This window comes from Hypomesus transpacificus, chromosome 19 (assembly GCF_021917145.1).
Source record: "Hypomesus transpacificus isolate Combined female chromosome 19, fHypTra1, whole genome shotgun sequence".
NCBI classification, from domain to species: Eukaryota; Metazoa; Chordata; class Actinopteri; order Osmeriformes; family Osmeridae; genus Hypomesus; species Hypomesus transpacificus.
Window position 1 is genome coordinate 1,182,270 of NC_061078.1, and position 18,468 is coordinate 1,200,737.

The 18,468-nt window shown below is 51.4% G+C and overlaps 1 protein-coding gene across 6 annotated transcripts in view; it reads right to left on the minus strand.

Moving 5' to 3' along the window:
* The window catches only part of efl1 (elongation factor like GTPase 1), a 41,049-nt gene that overhangs the window by 13,323 nt on the left and 9,258 nt on the right, over positions 1-18,468 (minus strand). For all 6 annotated transcript variants that reach the window (XM_047041772.1, XM_047041775.1, XM_047041773.1 and 3 more), the window contains exons 13-15: positions 16,972-17,129; positions 16,310-16,572; positions 15,779-15,914 (exon numbers count right to left, since the gene is read on the minus strand). In XM_047041772.1, the coding sequence (XP_046897728.1) occupies positions 15,779-15,914; positions 16,310-16,572; positions 16,972-17,129 (557 nt within the window). The remainder of the gene's footprint in view (positions 1-15,778; positions 15,915-16,309; positions 16,573-16,971; positions 17,130-18,468) is intronic.

Consider the following 18,468-nt stretch of genomic DNA (forward strand, 5'->3'; position numbering starts at 1 on the left):
CACCCGCTGCCCTTTCCAAACCCCAAAACACACAACTGCTACAAGAAGTGGATATCTCTCCATCACACACACACACACACACACAGAGAAAGCTTGGCCAGGGCAGATGGAGTACGTAATGCTGGTGTGTGTAACCTGATGCTGTAATTACTGAAGTGAGCTTCCCTTGCCAGAGAAGCAACCTCTCCAACATCAGAGAATCTAACAGAAAAGAACCCTGGAGACCCAAGGGAGTTGGAGAACATTGTTCTGCCGTCCCACATCCAAGCAGCCTCTACCTGCATTCACCTGGAGGACAGAGAGAGCTTCCACTTTCAGCCTCTACCTGCATTCACCTGGAGGACAGAGAGAGCTTCCACTTTCAGCCTCTACCTGCATTCACCTGGAGGACAGAGAGAGCTTCCACTTTCAGCCTCTACCTGCATTCACCTGGAGGACAGACAGAACTTCCACTCATGTATATGTTTTCAGATATAACTGGCCTAAACTGGCACACAACAGATATGTCTGTGTCCACAGATGGATATATAAATAAATAAAAATTGAAGTTGTAGCTCATTGCCACTAAATAATGAATCAATTGACAAGCTCCCTTTCAATCTTGTTTACTGTTTAGCTAAGTGGGGCAGGCGTAGGGTCTAGGGGTGGGAATCTTTTGGATACACCATGATTCGATTTGAATCGATTCTTGGGGTCACGATTCGATAAAAAATCGATTCACGATATATTTTTTTAAGATAATAAAAAGAAAATCGATTCACGTATTTTTCTGAATCGATCTGAATCGCTAGCAAACTGAATTGCGATTCAAATGTGAATCAATTTTTTCTCCTATCCCTTTTAGGGATGCTTGAGGAGGAGCAGGCTGGGCAGTCCCCGCTGAGTTCTGGGACACAGGAAGTCCAGAACCAGGTTCTCACAAGAAACTGACACCAGCAGATCATCTCATCAGTCAAATCAAATGTACTTGTATCTGCAGCCCTCTTGACAAGCGATGTTCCAGAGGGCTTCAGCCTTCACATACACCCACAGTACTGCACCCAAACATTTACATTTAGTCATTTAGCAGACGCTCTTATCCAGAGCGACTTACAGTAAGTACAGGGACATTCCCCCCCGAGGCAAGTAGGGTGAAGTGCCTTGCCCAAGGACACAACGTCATTTTTTGGCACGGCGGGGAATCGATCCGGCAACCTTCTGTACACTAGCCCGACTCCCTCACCGCTCAGCCATCTGAAACCCTCAAGGAAGCTTTCCATTAATCCTGAACCTGGTGAGGAGGTGGAAACCTGAGCGTGTGGTGTTCCTCGCCTCGTGGACCTGGCCCGGCCCGGCCCGAGTTACTGTGACTCAAGCCCAGAGACATTTCCTCCAACCACAGCACAGTTAGCCGCTACACTGCTTATAGAAAGACCTTTCCTTGCTTTGTGTGCGTGCTTGGGAGCCACTCCCACTTCTCAGCTCTCAGCCTCAGTGTGCCGTCTTCACACACACACACACACACACACACACAAACACGTACACACACACACAATAAAGCAGCGAGCTCCAGGGCTTTTAACTGCATCTGTCTTATCTTATACAGTAGATTTGCTGTCTCTCTCTCTGAAAACTCGCTAGTGTCCACACACACACACACACACTCACTCTATATGATCACACTAATGGACTGAGATGTAAACGAGGTAAGACTGTTTACTCATCCGTGTGGATGAGGTGTGTATCAAGGGCTACAATTGAAAACCTTGTGTTTATATTGAACGTTACTCTAGTCTGGGATAGTACAGTTTATATAGATAAGTTACAGTGAGGGTTGTGAGGTAGTGTGTGTGTGTGTGTGTGTGTGTGTGTGTGTGTGTGTGTGTGTGTGTGTGTGTGTGTGTGAGAGAGAAGGTGTCAGAGCTGATGACTGATAAAAAGCCGGTCAGATGATAAGAGAGCTTCCAGCAGACACACAGTGAGGTCACACAGTGAGGTCACACAGTGAGGACACACAGTGAGGACACACAGTGAGGACACACAGTGAGGACACACAGTGAGGACACACAGTGAGGACACACAGTGAGGTCACACAGTGAGGACACACAGTGAGGACACACAGTGAGGACACACAGTGAGGACACATAGTGAGGTCATACAGTGAGGACACACAGTGAGGACACACAGTGAGGTCACACAGTGAGGTCACACAGTGAGGACACACAGTGAGGACACACAGTGAGGTCACACAGTGAGGACACACAGTGAGGACACACAGTGAGGACACACAGTGAGGACACACAGTGAGGACACACAGTGAGGTCACACAGTGAGGTCACACAGTGAGGACACACAGTGAGGACACACAGTGAGGACACACAACACCGAGTAGGAACTGAGGACATGCAGGGTGTCAACAAGACCAGAGGGACTGAGTGTGTGTGTTTCTGTGAGTTTCTTTGTGTAAATCCATTACGGTTATTTATCATGTTCCACGTTCAATAAAAATCTAATAAAACAATTACAACACTTAAGGCTACTCAACATTTCCAGGGAGTGGAAGATGGCTACATGACACTCTCCCTTCTCGTTCGTTTCTCAACCTCCCCCCCACACACACACACACAAACAGTTTTTTAACAGATGCATTACACAATTCCGCAGGGGAGGTAGCAGCCTGAAGGAGCTGGCAGTCAGACAGAGAAGGTGAATCTCAGTTGAAACAACAGAGACAACACAACACAAGAGCATCATTAGCCACATATTTATGCTACTGCATTTAACCCCGGGCTGCAAACACACAGCTACACCCAGACAAAGAAGATGTGGGACTGAGGAGAGGAGAGAGGGGGAAGGGAGAGCAGTAGGGAGAGGGTGGAGGGAGGGAGGGATGGAAGAGGGGGAGGGGGAGATGGAGGAGGAGAGATGGAGGGATGTGTGTAAGGTAGAAATGGAAAGGAGAGGCCTGAGTAGTGGGGCCAGCCGCTATCCCAGGGCTATAGGGCACTAAACAGGCTAGTTACCTATAGACTGTATACTGTATATAGTCTAGCTAGTTAAAGACTGTACTATACAGGCTAGCCAGCTACAGACACATACAGCGATGAGTCTGACCGATATCTCAGCTGTATGCAGGACAAAGTCTGGAGCGGCTGGATAATCAAACACACAGCAGGGTAGCGTCTAGGGATTGCGGATTAGGGGGTTATTCATTTGTAAATGGAAAGCGCAAAATCATTAATACGGCAAAATGACTCGTGCCACATTACAACAACAACAGCAACACCACTGTAATAGTCTGGCATGAGAAAGGGAAAGGAGACATATTGAAAAGCAATGAGTTTTTTGTGAGACTGGAAATTGTTCAATGGCCTGTGAAGATTGTGTTTTATTAAGTACAAGGCCAGAGCCTAGGAAATCTGGTCCTTTTTACATCCTATGGAATTTCCCTCTCCTGGAAAGTCCCACTCCGTGCCTGGAGAAAGTGTGTGTGTGTGTGTGTGTTCGTGCAGATGTAGCCTGTTGGCAGGAAGAGAAGAGCACCATCTCTGGCCAAGCAACACACTGATTATTATATTTCACTTTCTCCCCTCTGGCTAGCCTGTCACAGACCTGAAGCCTTCAACAATGACTACACTTCACTGAACACAGACAGCTTTTGGAACAAGTGGACGACAACAGATTCTGTGCAGTACATTAGGTGATATTAGGACTAGGAGCAGAGCACAGGAGGTGATGTTAGGACTAGGAGCAGAATAAAGGAGGTGATGTTGGGGTTAAACGTGCTGTTAGACTGTGCGAGTCATGGCCTCTGTCCCAGCTCGCTCTAACAGGCCTCTCCAGCACTGTCCGGACACCTCTCTGTAAAGTTACATACCTCCACTCCCTGTGTGTGTGTGTGTGTGTGTGTGTGTGTGTGTGTGTGTGTGGGTGTGTGCGAGGGCAGATCTAGTCTCTTCCATTAGCGAGAACAAAGAATAAACCCACCACACACATTCATCACATCTTCTCTGTCTTTAGCTTGGTGATCTGACACACACAAGAACACACACAGAGAACACACATGCACAAAAACACACAGAGAACACACACACACAGAGAATCTGTGAATCTCCAGGTGTTGGCTCTAGCTAATAACTGGGCCACAGGCCATGTTGGCCCTCTGTCATTCATGCCTGAAGAACTTTAGAAAGCAGCTTCTACTGCGGTGAAGCTGCAGTCTTCTCTGGCAGGCAGGCAGGCCTAAGTGAGCTAATGTAAACAAACACCAGCTAGTAGAATAACAACAAACACAAGCTAACCAGCCTAACAAGCTAGCCAGGCAAACTAGCTAAACAGAAGAGGTGGGAATCTATGGTTACCTCACGATTTGAATAGTTTCTTGGGGTCACGAATCGATTACAAATCTGGCGATTTTTAATCCCCCAAAAAATGTATACAAAAAACAAACAAAAGTGAATCGATATTGAATTGCTAGAAGACTGAATCGCGAATCAATTCCCCCCCACCCCTACTAACCAGCCTAACAAGCTAGCCAGGCAAACTAACTAGCCAGCCTTACTAGCTATACAGCCTTCCTAGCTATACAGCCTTCCTATCCTAACAGGCTAACCAGTCTAACTACCCTGAGATAAAGACAAGTCCACACTGCTTCAGGAGAGAGGGGCGTAATGAAGGGTGTGGTTGCACTGTGCATGTGTGTCACGATGGGAGGATTAATTGGGTTATACATGTGTGTGTGTGTGTGTGTTTGAGCATGTGTGTGTGTGTGTGTGTGTGTGTGTGTTTGAGCATGTGTGTGTGTGTGTGTGTGAATGTGTGCGAATACTGGAGAGTGCGAGAGGTACTGGAGAGAGAGTGTCTGTGTGTGTGTGTGTCATGTTGGGAGGATTAACTGGGCTAATTCTGAGGGAGAGAGCCTGGTCTTTGTTTGTCCAGGGGAGGAAGCAGGCAGCCGGCTGGGGCTCTATTGAGCGAGTCTGTTCAGGGTCCGGGTCTGGCTGGCATACGGAGGGCATGCTGGGGCCCGGGGGGGGGGGGGGGGGGAAGACCGGCCGGGAGAGGGGCAGCAGGTGGCTGGTCATGCCAGGCAGAGAGGAGGGCACTCATTAGCCAAACCAAACAAAGACCAGTCACGCAGTGTGTGAGCGCGAACACGTGTGTGTGTGTGAGCGCACGTGTGTGTGTGTTCTGCATTCATGACCAAGAAGCAGGCAGGATTAGTGTTATTAGAGGAGTACCATACTAGCATATGCCTATCTTTTGTTGAGACCTGCATTGTTTTCATCAAGTCTATCCAGTATAATGTACACAGTCTGGCTATCTGGTAACACTGGTTCCAGAACAGGGGCTATCTGCTGGAATGGGTCTCCATCAGCCTGGCTACTGCACTATCAGATCTCTGGCTCTGTTTTAACAGCCAGGGTTTAAAGTGGTAAACCTAACACCCACCATAACATCAGATTTGATACCTTAATCCCAAACTGGATCTTTTTACATGTGGCTCTGGGAGTGGGCAAGACATCTGAGCTGGTTTAGAGGCTGATGCTGGGACTGCCCGTCTGTCTCCCAGCCTGCCCGTCTGTCTCCCAGCCTGCCCGTCTGTCTCCCAGCCTGCCCGTCTGTCTCCCAGCCTGCCCGTCTGTCTCACAGCCTGCCCGTCTGTCTCACAGCCTGCCTGTCTCCCAGCCTGCCTGTCTCACAGGCTGCCCGTCTCACAGCCCGCCTGTCTCACAGCCTGCCTGTCTCACAGCCTGTCTGTCTCCCAGCCTGCCTGTCTCACAGGCTGCCTGTCTCCCAGCCCGTCTGTCTCCCAGCCCGTCTGTCTCCCAGCCTGCCCGTCTGTCTCCCAGCCTGCCCGTCTGTCTCCCAGCCTGCCTGTTGACCTGTCTGTCTGTCTACCTGTGTCTGTCTGTCTGTCTGTCTACCCGTGTCTGTCTGTCTACATGCGTCTGTCTGTCTGTCTACCTGCGTCTGTCTGTCTGTCTGCGTCTGTCTGTCTGTCTTTCTACCTGCGTCTGTCTGTCTGTGTCTACCTGCGTCTGTCTGTCTGTCTGTCTACTTGCGTCTGTCTGTCTGTCTACTTGCGTCTGTCTGCATTTCTGTCTCCCGGTCCTGCCTGTCTGTCTCTCTGTGGACCTGCCTGTTTGCATGCCTCTCTGTGGACCTGTCTTCTCTCTGGGGTGAAGGAGACTGGACAACACAAGGCTGAGAGAGGTTTAAGTCATGAGACCGTCAAGACAACATGCCAAAGTATCTCTGGAACACAGAGACAAGAGACACAAACACTCGCACTGAAACAACATGCCTTCAGGATTGACTGGGCGATGAATTAGCACTTATAAATGGGCCAATTATTGAGTGCCTATTATAAGCATGCAACACACATACCCGTGCGCACGCACAGTTGACAGCAATCAGGAGACTAGCAATTAGCAACATGAACTGCTGATGCCTGGACAGTTAGCAGATACACAGGCACAGTGGGTGATGGGGTGAGTTTTAATAGTGTGTGAATGTGTGTGTGTGGATGAGACACTTCAGATACCTCAGTAGAGAGATTTGAACCAACACGCCACCGTCCTGGGTGAAGGTTAGAATCGACACAATGCTGGAAGGTGTTACATTAGAACCATAACTCTGATCCTGCAGATCAACCTGGTCATGTTTTTGCATTCGTCTTGAGGGAGACCCAAGCAGCCATGAAACCATCAGGTGAACTAGGTCCCGATTGAGAAAAACAGTCCTGTGTTCATATTAAACATGTGCTACTCGGTGCTGAGAGACAACATCAGTCTAGGGGAACTCAATGTGCGCAGAAATCAAACCATCAACAGCGATGCAACCTAACTATCCAGGCCTGGTGTTTTCAATTACAGTGGAAGGCAACAACAGCTAAGAATGGTCTTTCAGAGCATGAGAGCCGCTTCCTTGTTCCAGATTGCAGCTCAGCCAAGCGATGGTGGCGAGGCGTCTGCCAGTGGTCCCATCTCAGCCAGACCAACCTGCCTGCTCACAAACATGCCAGGCAGACACCCGGGCATAGAGACACCCAGATTAGATAGGTTCTCTAGCAAGCCCCCCTGGCCCCTAGCCCCCCCTCTGTCCCTTAGCCCCCCTGCCCCCTAGCCCCCCCTCTGTCCCTTAGCCCCCTTGGCCCCCCCCTTTGTCCCTTAGCCCCCCTGGCCCCTAGCCCCCCCTCTGTCCCTTAGCCCCCCTGCCCCCTAGCCCTCCTCTGTCCCTTAGCCCCCCTGCCCCCTAGCCCCCCCTCTGTCCCTTAGCCCCCTTGGCCCCCCCCTTTGTCCCTTAGCCCCCCTGCCCCCTAGCCCCCCTCTGTCCCTTAGCCCCCCTGCCCCCCTCTGTCCCTTAGCCCCCCTGCCCCCTAGCCCTCCTCTGTCCCTTAGCCCCCTTGGCCCCCCCCTTTGTCCCTTAGCCCCCCTGCCCCCTAGCCCCCCTCTGTCCCTTAGCCCCCCTGCCCCCTAGCCCTCCTCTGTCCCTTAGCCCCCTTGGCCCCCCCCTTTGTCCCTTAGCCCCCCTGCCCCCTAGCCCCCCCTCTGTCCCTTAGCCCCCCTGCCCCCTGCCCCCCTCTGTTCCTTAGCCCCCTGGCCCTCCTCTGTCCCGTAGCCCCCCCTTGCCCCCCTCTGTCCCTTAGCCCCCCTGTGTCCCTTAGCCCCCCTGGCCCCCCTCTGTCCCTTACCCCTCCAGACCCCCTGTGCCCTACCTTCCCATAGCCCCCCTATCTCATAGCCTCCCCTCTAACCCAGGTCTGTGTGAACTAATAGGACATGTTTGTTCTCTAATAGCAGAGGCTTAAAATAGCAACAGAGGGATGATCCAAGAAGTCAGAAATTACTAAAAACAACTTTCCTTCCCTCTCTCTCTCTCTCCCCCCCCCCCTTTCTCTCTCTTCCCCCCCCCCCCCCCACCCCCCTCTTTTTTCAATAAATAAATTCTCGACCCCCTGAAACATCTGCGAGTCGGAGCGAGCGAGCTAGCTGCCTGGCGGGGCCGTTTCCTGTTTTTGTGAGCGAGCGATCCATCCACCCCGGTCACCAGGCCATTAAGGGCCTGGATTTTCCACTCCAGCAGAAATATCAGACACTCGTTGATTTCCTCCACCTAGGGAATAGTGGTCCAGGTTATTTTAAGACTTTTAAACAGAAAACCCATCACACAGACCTTATATAAGTTAGGCAGCTGGGGCCTGTGCATCTGCACCCCCCCCCCCCCCCCCCACCATTCTCAGTCTTTAATAGAGCTGGCATACATTTCTTTTGAGTCCTGGTGAGTGTGGGCCTGTGCGTGTGTGTGTGTTGAGTGTGTGCGTGTGTGTCTAAGAGGAGGGAGCCGGGACAACCGGGTTCGTTTTGAGTTAAGAACCAGTGTTGTCGGACATGTGGAGAATTGGAGATAGGAATCGCTGCACTCAGCAATCCGTTCTGGCTAATGGCATTTGCATCTGTACAGCATGTGCTCCGCGCCACACTGTCCTCAAACTGGGCCCGCAACATCATAAAAACCACCCCCAGCCCTCCTCCCCCCACCCCCAGCCCTCCTCCCCCCACCCCCAGCCCTCCTCCCTCCACCCCCAGCCCTCCTCCCCCCACCCCCAGCCCTCCTCCCTCCACCCCCAGCCCTCCTCCCCCCACCCCCAGCCCTCCTCCCTCCACCCCCAGCCCTCCTCCCTCCACCCCCAACCCTCCTCCCCCCACCCCCAGCCCTCCTACACCCATCCCCAGCCCTCCTCCCTCCACCCCCAGCCCTCCTCCCTCCACCCCCAGCCCCAGCCCTCCTACACCCACCCCCAGTCCTCCTCCCTCCACCCCCAGCCCTCCTCCCCCCACCCCCAGTCCTCCTCCCTCCACCCCCAGCCCTCCTCCCCCCACCCCCAGCCCTCCTCCCCCCCGGCCAAGGCTGGGATCCCCCTAAAAGGCCACAAAGGGCTCAGCTCCACTGGACAGACAGACAGAGACACAGACAGACAGAGACAGACAGACAGAGACACAGACAGACAGACAGACAGACAGACAGACAGACAGACAGACAGACAGACAGACAGACAGACAGACAGACAGACAGAGACACAGACAGACAGACAGACAGAGACACAGACAGACAGACAGACAGACAGACAGACAGACAGAGACAGACAGAGACACAGACAGACAGACAGACAGACAGACAGACAGACAGACAGACAGACAGACAGACAGACAGACAGACAGACAGACAGACAGACAGACAGAGACACACAGACAGACAGACAGACAGACAGAGACACACAGACACACAGACAGACAGACAGACAGACAGACAGAGACAGACAGAGACACACAGACAGACAGACAGACAGCCCCTTACACACCTCACACTGGGCTTCCTCTGCATGCCGGACTTCTGGCACAAAACACCTCCAATAGCCTATAATATGACCATGACCTTTTTACTGCAGGTACCAGTTCATCATATGTCCTATAGATTAAACAATAACATGAGTCACAGGCGTCTTGTGTAAATGTCAAGAGACGTTCTCGGAAAACTCTGGTTGCTTCCGGAACATTCTGGAAGCCTGAGGTAGCCCATGTGTGCGTCTCTATATTAGCGAATGTATGTCTGTGGCCACAGTCTCTTTGTTCTCTGTGTCTTTGTCTGCCGGGCCATGTGGAGACCCAGGGCTGGGCCTGCCGTCCTCCTCTCTCTAGCACCATCTACTGGACGTCTAGCACGACCACGCACACACCGAGCACATGGCAGCGGGAGACAAAGAAACCGACTGCAGATGGAACAGAGGTCCTCTGTACCCAGTCGGCTTGAAGGTAGTGGTCTCCCGATCACTGACCTAAGATCAGATCCAGGTTCTCTCCCTGAGCAGTAAATTTCAGCATTGTCGCAGGGTGATCTGATCTCAGATATGATCAAAGATACGTCTACAGAGCCTTCTGCCCCTGCCAGTGACCTCTATCCTCCCTACCTACTTCCTACCTCCTCCCTCCAACCTACTTTCTACCCTTACCACCTTCCTCCTCCCTCCCTGCCTGCCCCCTCCCCCATAACATCTGCGGTGTCTGTGGTAATGACAACAGTACTAACTGATCTGGGATCTAGGTTTACGGCAGAATCAAACTCCAGTTTGGTTCAAAATTTAGGGAAACGAAAGCCATCCCTTTCTTCCTCCCTCCTCCCTTCCCCCTTCCTTTCCTTCTCTCTATCCCTCCCTCCCCCACTCTGCTCTCTCTCTCTCTCTATCCCTCCCTACCTCACTCTCCTCTCTCTTACTCCGCTCTCTCTATCCCTCCCCCCCCGACCTCACTCTCCTCTCTCTCACTCTGCTCTCTCTCTCTCTCTCTCTCTCTACCCCTCCCTCACTCTCCTCTCTCCCTCTGCTCTCTCTCTCTCTCTACCCCTCCCTCCCTACCTCACTCTCCTCTCTCCCTCTGCTCTCTCTCTTCCACTCCCACTCTTTGTGTCAAACAAAGAGGAACAGCATTCTTAACGTTAGTAACCCACCCTCAAAGACCAGCCTTCATTGCAGGAGAAATACAGTCGGATATCTAGGTCACAAAGGAGAGCACGGGGAACGGGGGAGGGGGTGGAATAGGGTGTGTGTGTGTGTGTGTGTGTGTGGGGGGGGGGGGGGGGCAGGGTCAATGAATTCAGAGGGGGGAGGCAGAGCACTGATGAGATTGAGGAGTGTGCTTCATGACTGTCTTATTCCACCAGGGTTTGGCTGGAGCTCAAAACTGTGTCAAGGACAGTCAGGGAGACATGAGTCAGGACCACAGCTCTCTCTCTCTGTGTCTCTCTGTGTCTCTCTCTGTGTCTCTCTGTGTCTCTCTGTGTCTCTATGTGTCTCTCTGTGTCTCTCTCTGTGTCTCTCTGTGTCTCTCTGTGTCTCTCTGTGTCTCTCTGTGTCTCTCTCTGTGTCTCTCTGTGTCTCTCTGTGTCTCTCTGTGTCTCTCTGTGTCTCTCTGTGTCTCTCTGTGTCTCTCTGTGTGTCTCTCTGTGTCTCTCTTTCTGTGTCTCTCTCTATCTCTCTCTCCATTTAACTCTCCATCTCTATCTCACTTTCTCCATCTCTCTCATGACATACACACACACAAATAAACACACATTCTGTCACCTATGACTAAACCTTGACGACATCTGTGCCCCCCAAAAGGTACAGAAAGACAAACACACACCTACCCCCCCCCCCCCTCTCTCTCCCCGACACACGCCTATCCCTCCTCTCTCTCCCCGACACACACACACCTACCCCTGACTCTATGGCTGTGACATCATGTCCTGTACAGGCTCTCTGGGCTGACGCCAGCAGCTCTCCAGCCCCAGACCCCCATCTCTCTGCTAAACCTCCTGTGCTTGCCTACACTGCAGCGCCCCAGCAGGCCTACGGTAGGGGTTGAGTGAGTCAGATGGCTGAGCGGTAAGGAAGTCGGGCTAGTAATCAGAAGGTTGCCGGATCGATTCCCCGCCGTGGCAAATGACGTTGTGTCCTTGGGCAAGGCACTTCACCCTACTTGCCTCGGGGGGAATGTCCCTGTACTTACTGTAAGTCGCTCTGGATAAGAGCGTCTGCTAAATGACTAAATGTAAATGTAAGGGTTGTGCGATGGCCTACTGAAGGGAGACTGGCGTTTTGGAATGGAAGGGAAAAAACAGGACAGAGTTACACGCCGGATATCGCTATAAAAAATAAATAAAATAAAAACAACGTAGTTAAGGCGGCAGGCGTGTATTGCTTAGGCGGCCGCCTTAAGTGTAACGTGCTGCGGGAAACCCTGTGCTCTCTGCTCTCCAGCCCTGGGAGAAAACCCTAACACAAAACAAATGTTTTCATAAAGTCGCAAAGAGTTGAATCAGCGTTCTTCATTTCACAGTAGTTTGGGTCCCCCCCTTCCTCTGTGGATTGACGTGAGTGTCTCTAAGAGCAGCTGTCTCCCATTACGGCACGATGCAGACCACATCTTCCACCCAGCAACACTGCTGCTGCACACAGACCACATAGACCAGGCCCTCTCCCCTCTCCCCCCAGCAGCACATAGACCAGGCCCTCTCCCCTCTCCCCCAGCAGCACATAGACCAGGCCCTCTCCCCTCTCCCCCAGCAGCACATAGACCAGGCCCTCTCCCCCCTCTCCCCCAGCAGCACATAGACCAGGCCCTCTCCCCCCTCTCCCCCAGCAGCACATAGACCAGGCCCTCTCCCCCAGCAGCACATAGAACAGGCCCTCTCCCCCAGCAGCACATAGACCAGGCCCTCTCCCCTCTCCCCCAGCAGCACATAGACCAGGCCCTCTCCCCTCTCCCCCAGCAGCACATAGACCAGGCCCTCTCCCCTCTCCCCCATCAGCACATAGACCAGGGCCTCTCTCCCTCTCCCCCAGCAGCACATAGAACAGGCCCTCTCCCCCAGCAGCACATAGAACAGGCCCTCTCCCCCAGCAGCACATAGACCAGGCCCTCTCCCCTCTCCCCCAGCAGCACATAGACCAGGCCCTCTCCCCTCTCCCCCATCAGCACATAGACCAGGGCCTCTCTCCCTCTCCCCCAGCAGCACATAGACCAGGCCCTCTCCCCCATCACTCACCAAGCACAACACCACCTATTTGTCTAGGCTGTGGACGTACAGAAGTCTCCCTAGACAAACACCCAGATCCTCCCAGCGTGTTTGAAGAGGAGGTGTGGTGGAGGCAGAGCAGCTCCTTGAGCCTCAGCACTGCTCTGAGGGAGGGAGGGAGGCAGGGAGGCAGAGAGGGAGGCAGGGAGGGAGGGAGGGAGGCAGGGAGGCAGGGGTGACACTTAGCAAGACAAGGTTGAAGGAGTGAGTGGAGAGAAAGAGAGAGAGACAGAGAAAGATACTGAAGGACAGAGAAAGAGAGAGAGGACAAAGAGAGAGACAAGAGAGAGAATATTGATGGATCTCTGTCACACAGTATGAAGACATGTTGGGGGGAATGGGGGGGGGTGGGATGGTCTCTGTGCTCAACCCTGTCCTTCATTTCCTGAATCTGTAGCTTCCAACAGCAGGCAGGAAACTGAGGAGAGACATCCGCACAACAGCTCCAGCAGCCTCTCTCTGCTTTGTGTGTGTGTGTGTGTGTGTGTGTGTGTGTGTGAGTGAGTTCAACTCGGGTGGGATGCCTCTGTTTCTCATTTTAAAACAGACCTCATTGAGGGGGTTCCAGTCACATGCTGTCTTCCACAACACACACAAACAAACCTGCAATACATACACACACACACACACACCCCCACACACACACACACACACACACACAAATGCTTCGTCATGCGGTCCATGCCATGTGCCGTTATGTGGTGAGTAGAAGATCATTCCAATCCCACATCAGAAACAAGTGTGTGTGTGTTTGAGTGTGTGTGTGTGAACCTCTTTCCATCCTTCCCTTCTCTTTCCAACCATCAGATAATAACAGAGGTCTAATCAGGGCCAAGTCAGTTTAACACTGGCCCTCCACTAGCAACCTCCCCCAGCCACACTGAACCAACAGGACAGAGATGATGCCTCCCACATGGCCCAGCGTCTGTGTGTGCGTCCGGGTGTGTTTAGCATTATGAACCATGTTCACAATGGAGGGAAGACGCTCCTTCCTAGGGAAAGTGGTTGTGACATCACAGCCCTCATCAGGCCATTTCCTGTCTAAGCAGGACTTAATAGCAAACAGCCACTCAGAGAGTTAGTCCAACGCTTGAGGGACTAAGAGTTAATCCAACGCAGGAGGGACAATGACACAGTTACTCCAACGCAGGAGGGACTAAGAGTTAATCCAACGCAGAAGGGACTAAGAGTTAGTCCAACGCAGGAGGGACTATGACACAGTTAGTCCAACGCAGGAGGGACTATGAGTCAGTCCAACGCAGGAGGGACTAAGAGTTAGTCCAACGCAGGAGGGACTATGACAGAGTTAGTCCAATGCAGGAGGGACTGAGAGTTAGTCCAACGCAGGAGGGACTATGAGTCAGTCCAACGCAGGAGGGACTAAGAGTTAATCCAACGCAGGAGGGACTAAGAGTTAATCCAACGCAGGAGGGACTATGACACAGTTAGTCCAACGCAGGAGGGACTATGAGTCAGTTCAACGCAGGAGGGACTATGACACAGTTAGTCCAACGCAGGAGGGACTATGAGTCAGTCCAACGCAGGAGGGACTAAGAGTTAATCCAACGCAGGAGGGACTAAGAGTTAGTCCAACGCAGGAGGGACTATGACAGAGTTAGTCCAATGCAGGAGGGACTAAGAGTTAGTCCAACACAGGAGGGACTATGACAGAGTTAGTCCATAGCTACAGATAGTCCCAAATCCATTTGCAGCCAATTTCTGATTCTGAGGCAGAGTGCTGACTGTACAAACTAAATTATGAAAGAGGGATCTTTGATACTCACTCAAGGACGCAACGTCTTATTGATCATCCTCTGCTCAGATATGCATTCTTCCCGCCTTCCCCACACACACATTACCATTAATGTACAGTTAGTCAATATTCTTAATGCAAGTCTCCTTCATAATACATGATAATATCCTAGGGCATGCCCAGCAAGGCGGCTAATATCCAGCATGTTAATACCAGAACACATCCCCCCCACCAGAGCTGGAGCCTGGATCAACCCTGACCTCCACAACCGTCCCACCAGAGCTGGAGCCTGGATCAACCCTGACCTCCACAACCGTCCCACCAGAGCTGGAGCCTGGATCAACCCTGACCTCCACAACCCCCCCACCAGAGCTGGAGCCTGGATCAACCCTGACCTCCACAACCCCCCCACCAGACGATCAACCCAGCATCCACTCTGTGCAGCTCTGGACCACAACTCAGCTCAACAGTTTGCGTTTACATGGGTGCTTTTCTAAGTACTCCATAGCTTCTCTGGATGACTGTGTGGAGTGTTCCGTCCTGCTATGACTCATCAGACCTAGTTCCAGCCTGTCTGAGGCCACACAGGCCAACGGGGGACAGGCTCACAGACCTAACCCAACATCCAGGCCGTGTTTCACAGACAGGTAGACGGCTGCTGCCTGAGAACCTCACCTGACCTGCAGTGAGAGGCTGTCATCATGGCTCAGACAGAAGTTACACAGAGACTTATGAACTGGAGTGACTCATTAAAGAAAATCTTCACAAGAGATCTTCCGTCTTTACCGAACCCTCTCTGTAACCACACGCCCCCCCCCCCCTTTCTTCAGGGGGAACCGTGGAGCATAAATTCACTTTAATGGCCAGGGTGTGAATGAGAAAGCTGGTGTAAGAAGATTTCCTGGACACACATCTGAGAAGCCCAATCTCAGCTCCAATCCACAGATTGTGTGTGTGCATGTGTGTGTGTGTGTCAGAGCATCTTTTGTTCTGCTGTAGTTAATAGATATCAGATTGTTGGAGGAGGAAGTTGAGGAGGGCTAAACCTAGATGCTCTGCTCCCTCTGCAGACATTACTGAATGTCCACGGGCCAATAAAGAGAGAGAGAGCGAGATAGAGTGAGAGAAAGGGAGAGAGGGAGAGAGAGGGAGAGAGGGAGAGAGAGAGAGAGAGAGAGAGAGAGAGAGAGAGAGAGAGAGAGAGAGAGAGAGAGAGAGAAAGAAAGGGAGAGAGAGAGACTCGCAGGTAGAGGCGAGACAGAAAGCCCAGACTGAAACCTCAAACACTGGAACTCAAACCAGACAGGAGGTGGGGAGAGGAGGGAGGGGGGGGGGGGAGAGGAGGGAGGGAGGGAGAGGAGGGTGAGGAGAAAACAAACAAGAAACAGGCTTCTATACAGTATGGGAGTTCTAATGGACGAGGGTATTGACCTAGAACGTTCCCTGAGGGCACCTCCTCCAGTTCCTCCAGCTCCCTGCCCATGAGCAGGTACAGGTGGTCCAGGGAACAGCTCTGCAGGTGGGGTACAGGGGGGGCAGGCTCGTCTGCTGCAGAGCCATCCGACAGCTGGGTGGAGAGGAAGAGAAAGGAACAGAGTTTTCACATCATTTAAAATATCTTGGAGGTAAGGAATCAGTGAATAAAATAATGATTAAATGGCTTCTCGTGGCAGTAAATGGTTCTCTTTAACCTTGAAAAAAAGACATCTGCAGATGTAAATGAAAACTCAAGACATTTAGTCTGTGTTCTCTAAAGAACTGCAGTGTAACCTTCTGAACAGTAACTGTTTTCATCCTGCTTTTAATGATGATCTCTGGGGATTAGAAATTGGCCTGAAAATAGATTTGGCCGCTGAAGCAGAGCTGTAAAATTATTGTTAATAATAAACACAGAACCAGCCAGAGTCAAAGATTCAAGAGGTCTGTGGGCTAGTTCACAAGGCTGTGTGTGTGTGTGTTTACCGCTCGCAGCCCCTGGGCAGGGTCGTACTTGGGGCCCAGTACGAACACTCGCTGGCCTCTTCTCACCACCCCGCTGTAGACCCTGGCGAAGGCCAGGAACACCTCCTTCTGTTCCACCTGCTCAGGTCTGGCAACACTCAGACTCAGAGTCTCCATCTGGGCCGAGACCCCAGAGCCACCTGCACAGCCACCTGCAGAGCCACCTGCACAGCCACCTGCACAGCCAACTGCACAGCCAACTGCACAGCCACCTGCACAGCCACCTGCAGAACCACAGAAGATGAGAGGGGGGATAGAGACACAGAGAGTGAGAGACACAGAGAGAAAGAGAGACGGATACGGAGAGACAGAGAGAGACACAGAGAGAGAGAGAGACACAGAGAGAGAGAGAGGGATACGGAAAGACAGATACGGAGAGACAGAGAGAGAGAGAGATACAGAAAGAAAGAGATACAGAGAGAAAGAGATATACAGAGTGAGAGAGAGAGAGATACAGAGAGAGAGACAGAGAGACGGATACGGAGAGACGGATACGGAGAGACAGAGAGACACAGAGAGAGAGACACAGAGAGAGAGAGATACAGAGAGAGAAAGACAGAGACAAAAAGACCGAGAGACAGGGAGAAAGGGACAGCCAGTCAGTCAGATAGCCAGGTACAGACCTGTACTATTGTCTTCTGCAGGATGGACAGTCTGGGGACTATTTCCTGATTGGCTGCAGCCTTCCTGTGCTTCAGCTTGCTGATTGGCCGCCATCCTGTCAGCATGTCGCTGTCTGGCCTTCTCTTTGCGCTCTGCCAACTCTTCTTGGGTCAGTGGTCTAAACACACACACGCACTTCAGTAACAACAAATGTCAAAGACAACATTAAAAGTATCACTATGGTGTGCAGAGATAGGAAGTAACGAAGTACAAATACTTTGTTTCTGTAATTACATTTTCTACACACAAATGTTTCAACACAAAAGTTTAAAAGGTTGAAAAATATTTTCAACAAAAAAGTTGACAATAAAAACTTTTAAAAAGTTATTAAGAATTTAAAGAAGTTAAAAAGAATATTTTAAAAATATTTTTGGGCAAAAAACTAATTACAAAGATGTGATTACAGCTGGATCTCTTCGGTTATTAATTGGTGAGTTTGTGTGAGTGTGTGAGACAGAACGACCACGGTGATTGGAGCGATACAGTCCAGCTTTATAAAGACAAACAACTGTATAAATAAAAAAGGCCCTAATTTAACCATGGCAACAGGAATCGCCATGCCGACTCACCACAACTGTAGGGAAACAGTTTAATTACACGTCTGCTTTACATAAATGAAGATGTCCAGGGCTGTAACCTCCAGACCGACTTCACAGTACCACAGGAGCACCAACACTCAGCCAGGCCCCTTCTCCACAGACAGACATGGTCACGGTGGATCACATGACTAGTCCTACACAACCACATCAGTTACTCTCGTTCTCTAATCCTGCCACAGTTAGATCCGTTTTTTACGTTCAAACTTTGTCGCTTTCAAAGCTTTTCTCTATAGTGACGTACGAACAGGCCATGTAGAAGGAACATCAAGACATCAAGATTCAGAAGAGCGGAATTTTAACAGTATGATCAAGTAAGGGACTTTGCACAGTAGTACCTTCCCTGGGCAGATGCAGTCATCCTTTGAGCCCAGACGCAGCTGTGTCCTAACTCACTCGGAGCAGCATTCCTACTCTCACCAGGAGCTTTGGAAGACACCCCAGCTGACTGCCTGGGTTTTTCCTTAAACGGTCAAGTCAGTTGACTAATGGCAGCAGAAGGAATGTCTTGCAACTCATTCTGATCTTGTCCTGGTTGGGGTCTGGTTCTGGTTTGGGTTGTAGTCCTAGCCTGGTTCTGGTTTGGGTTGTAGTCCTAGCCTGGTTCTGGATTCTACCCAGGCTCTGAGTCTCAGGTTGTGGCCTGGGGCTATGTGGTGATGAAGTCATAGCTTCCAAACCCTGGAGCTGATGTCTTGAAACCGCAGCAGCCCACTGGAGAGCAGCCTGACACTATATACTGATACTAAAGCTGCCTACAAAACACACTTCATATCACGAGAGGCTTGGGACTCAAATACTTTCCATACTAGTTTGAGTGCATAAATATGTCACCAGAAAGGACAAAGGGGGTTTTGATGT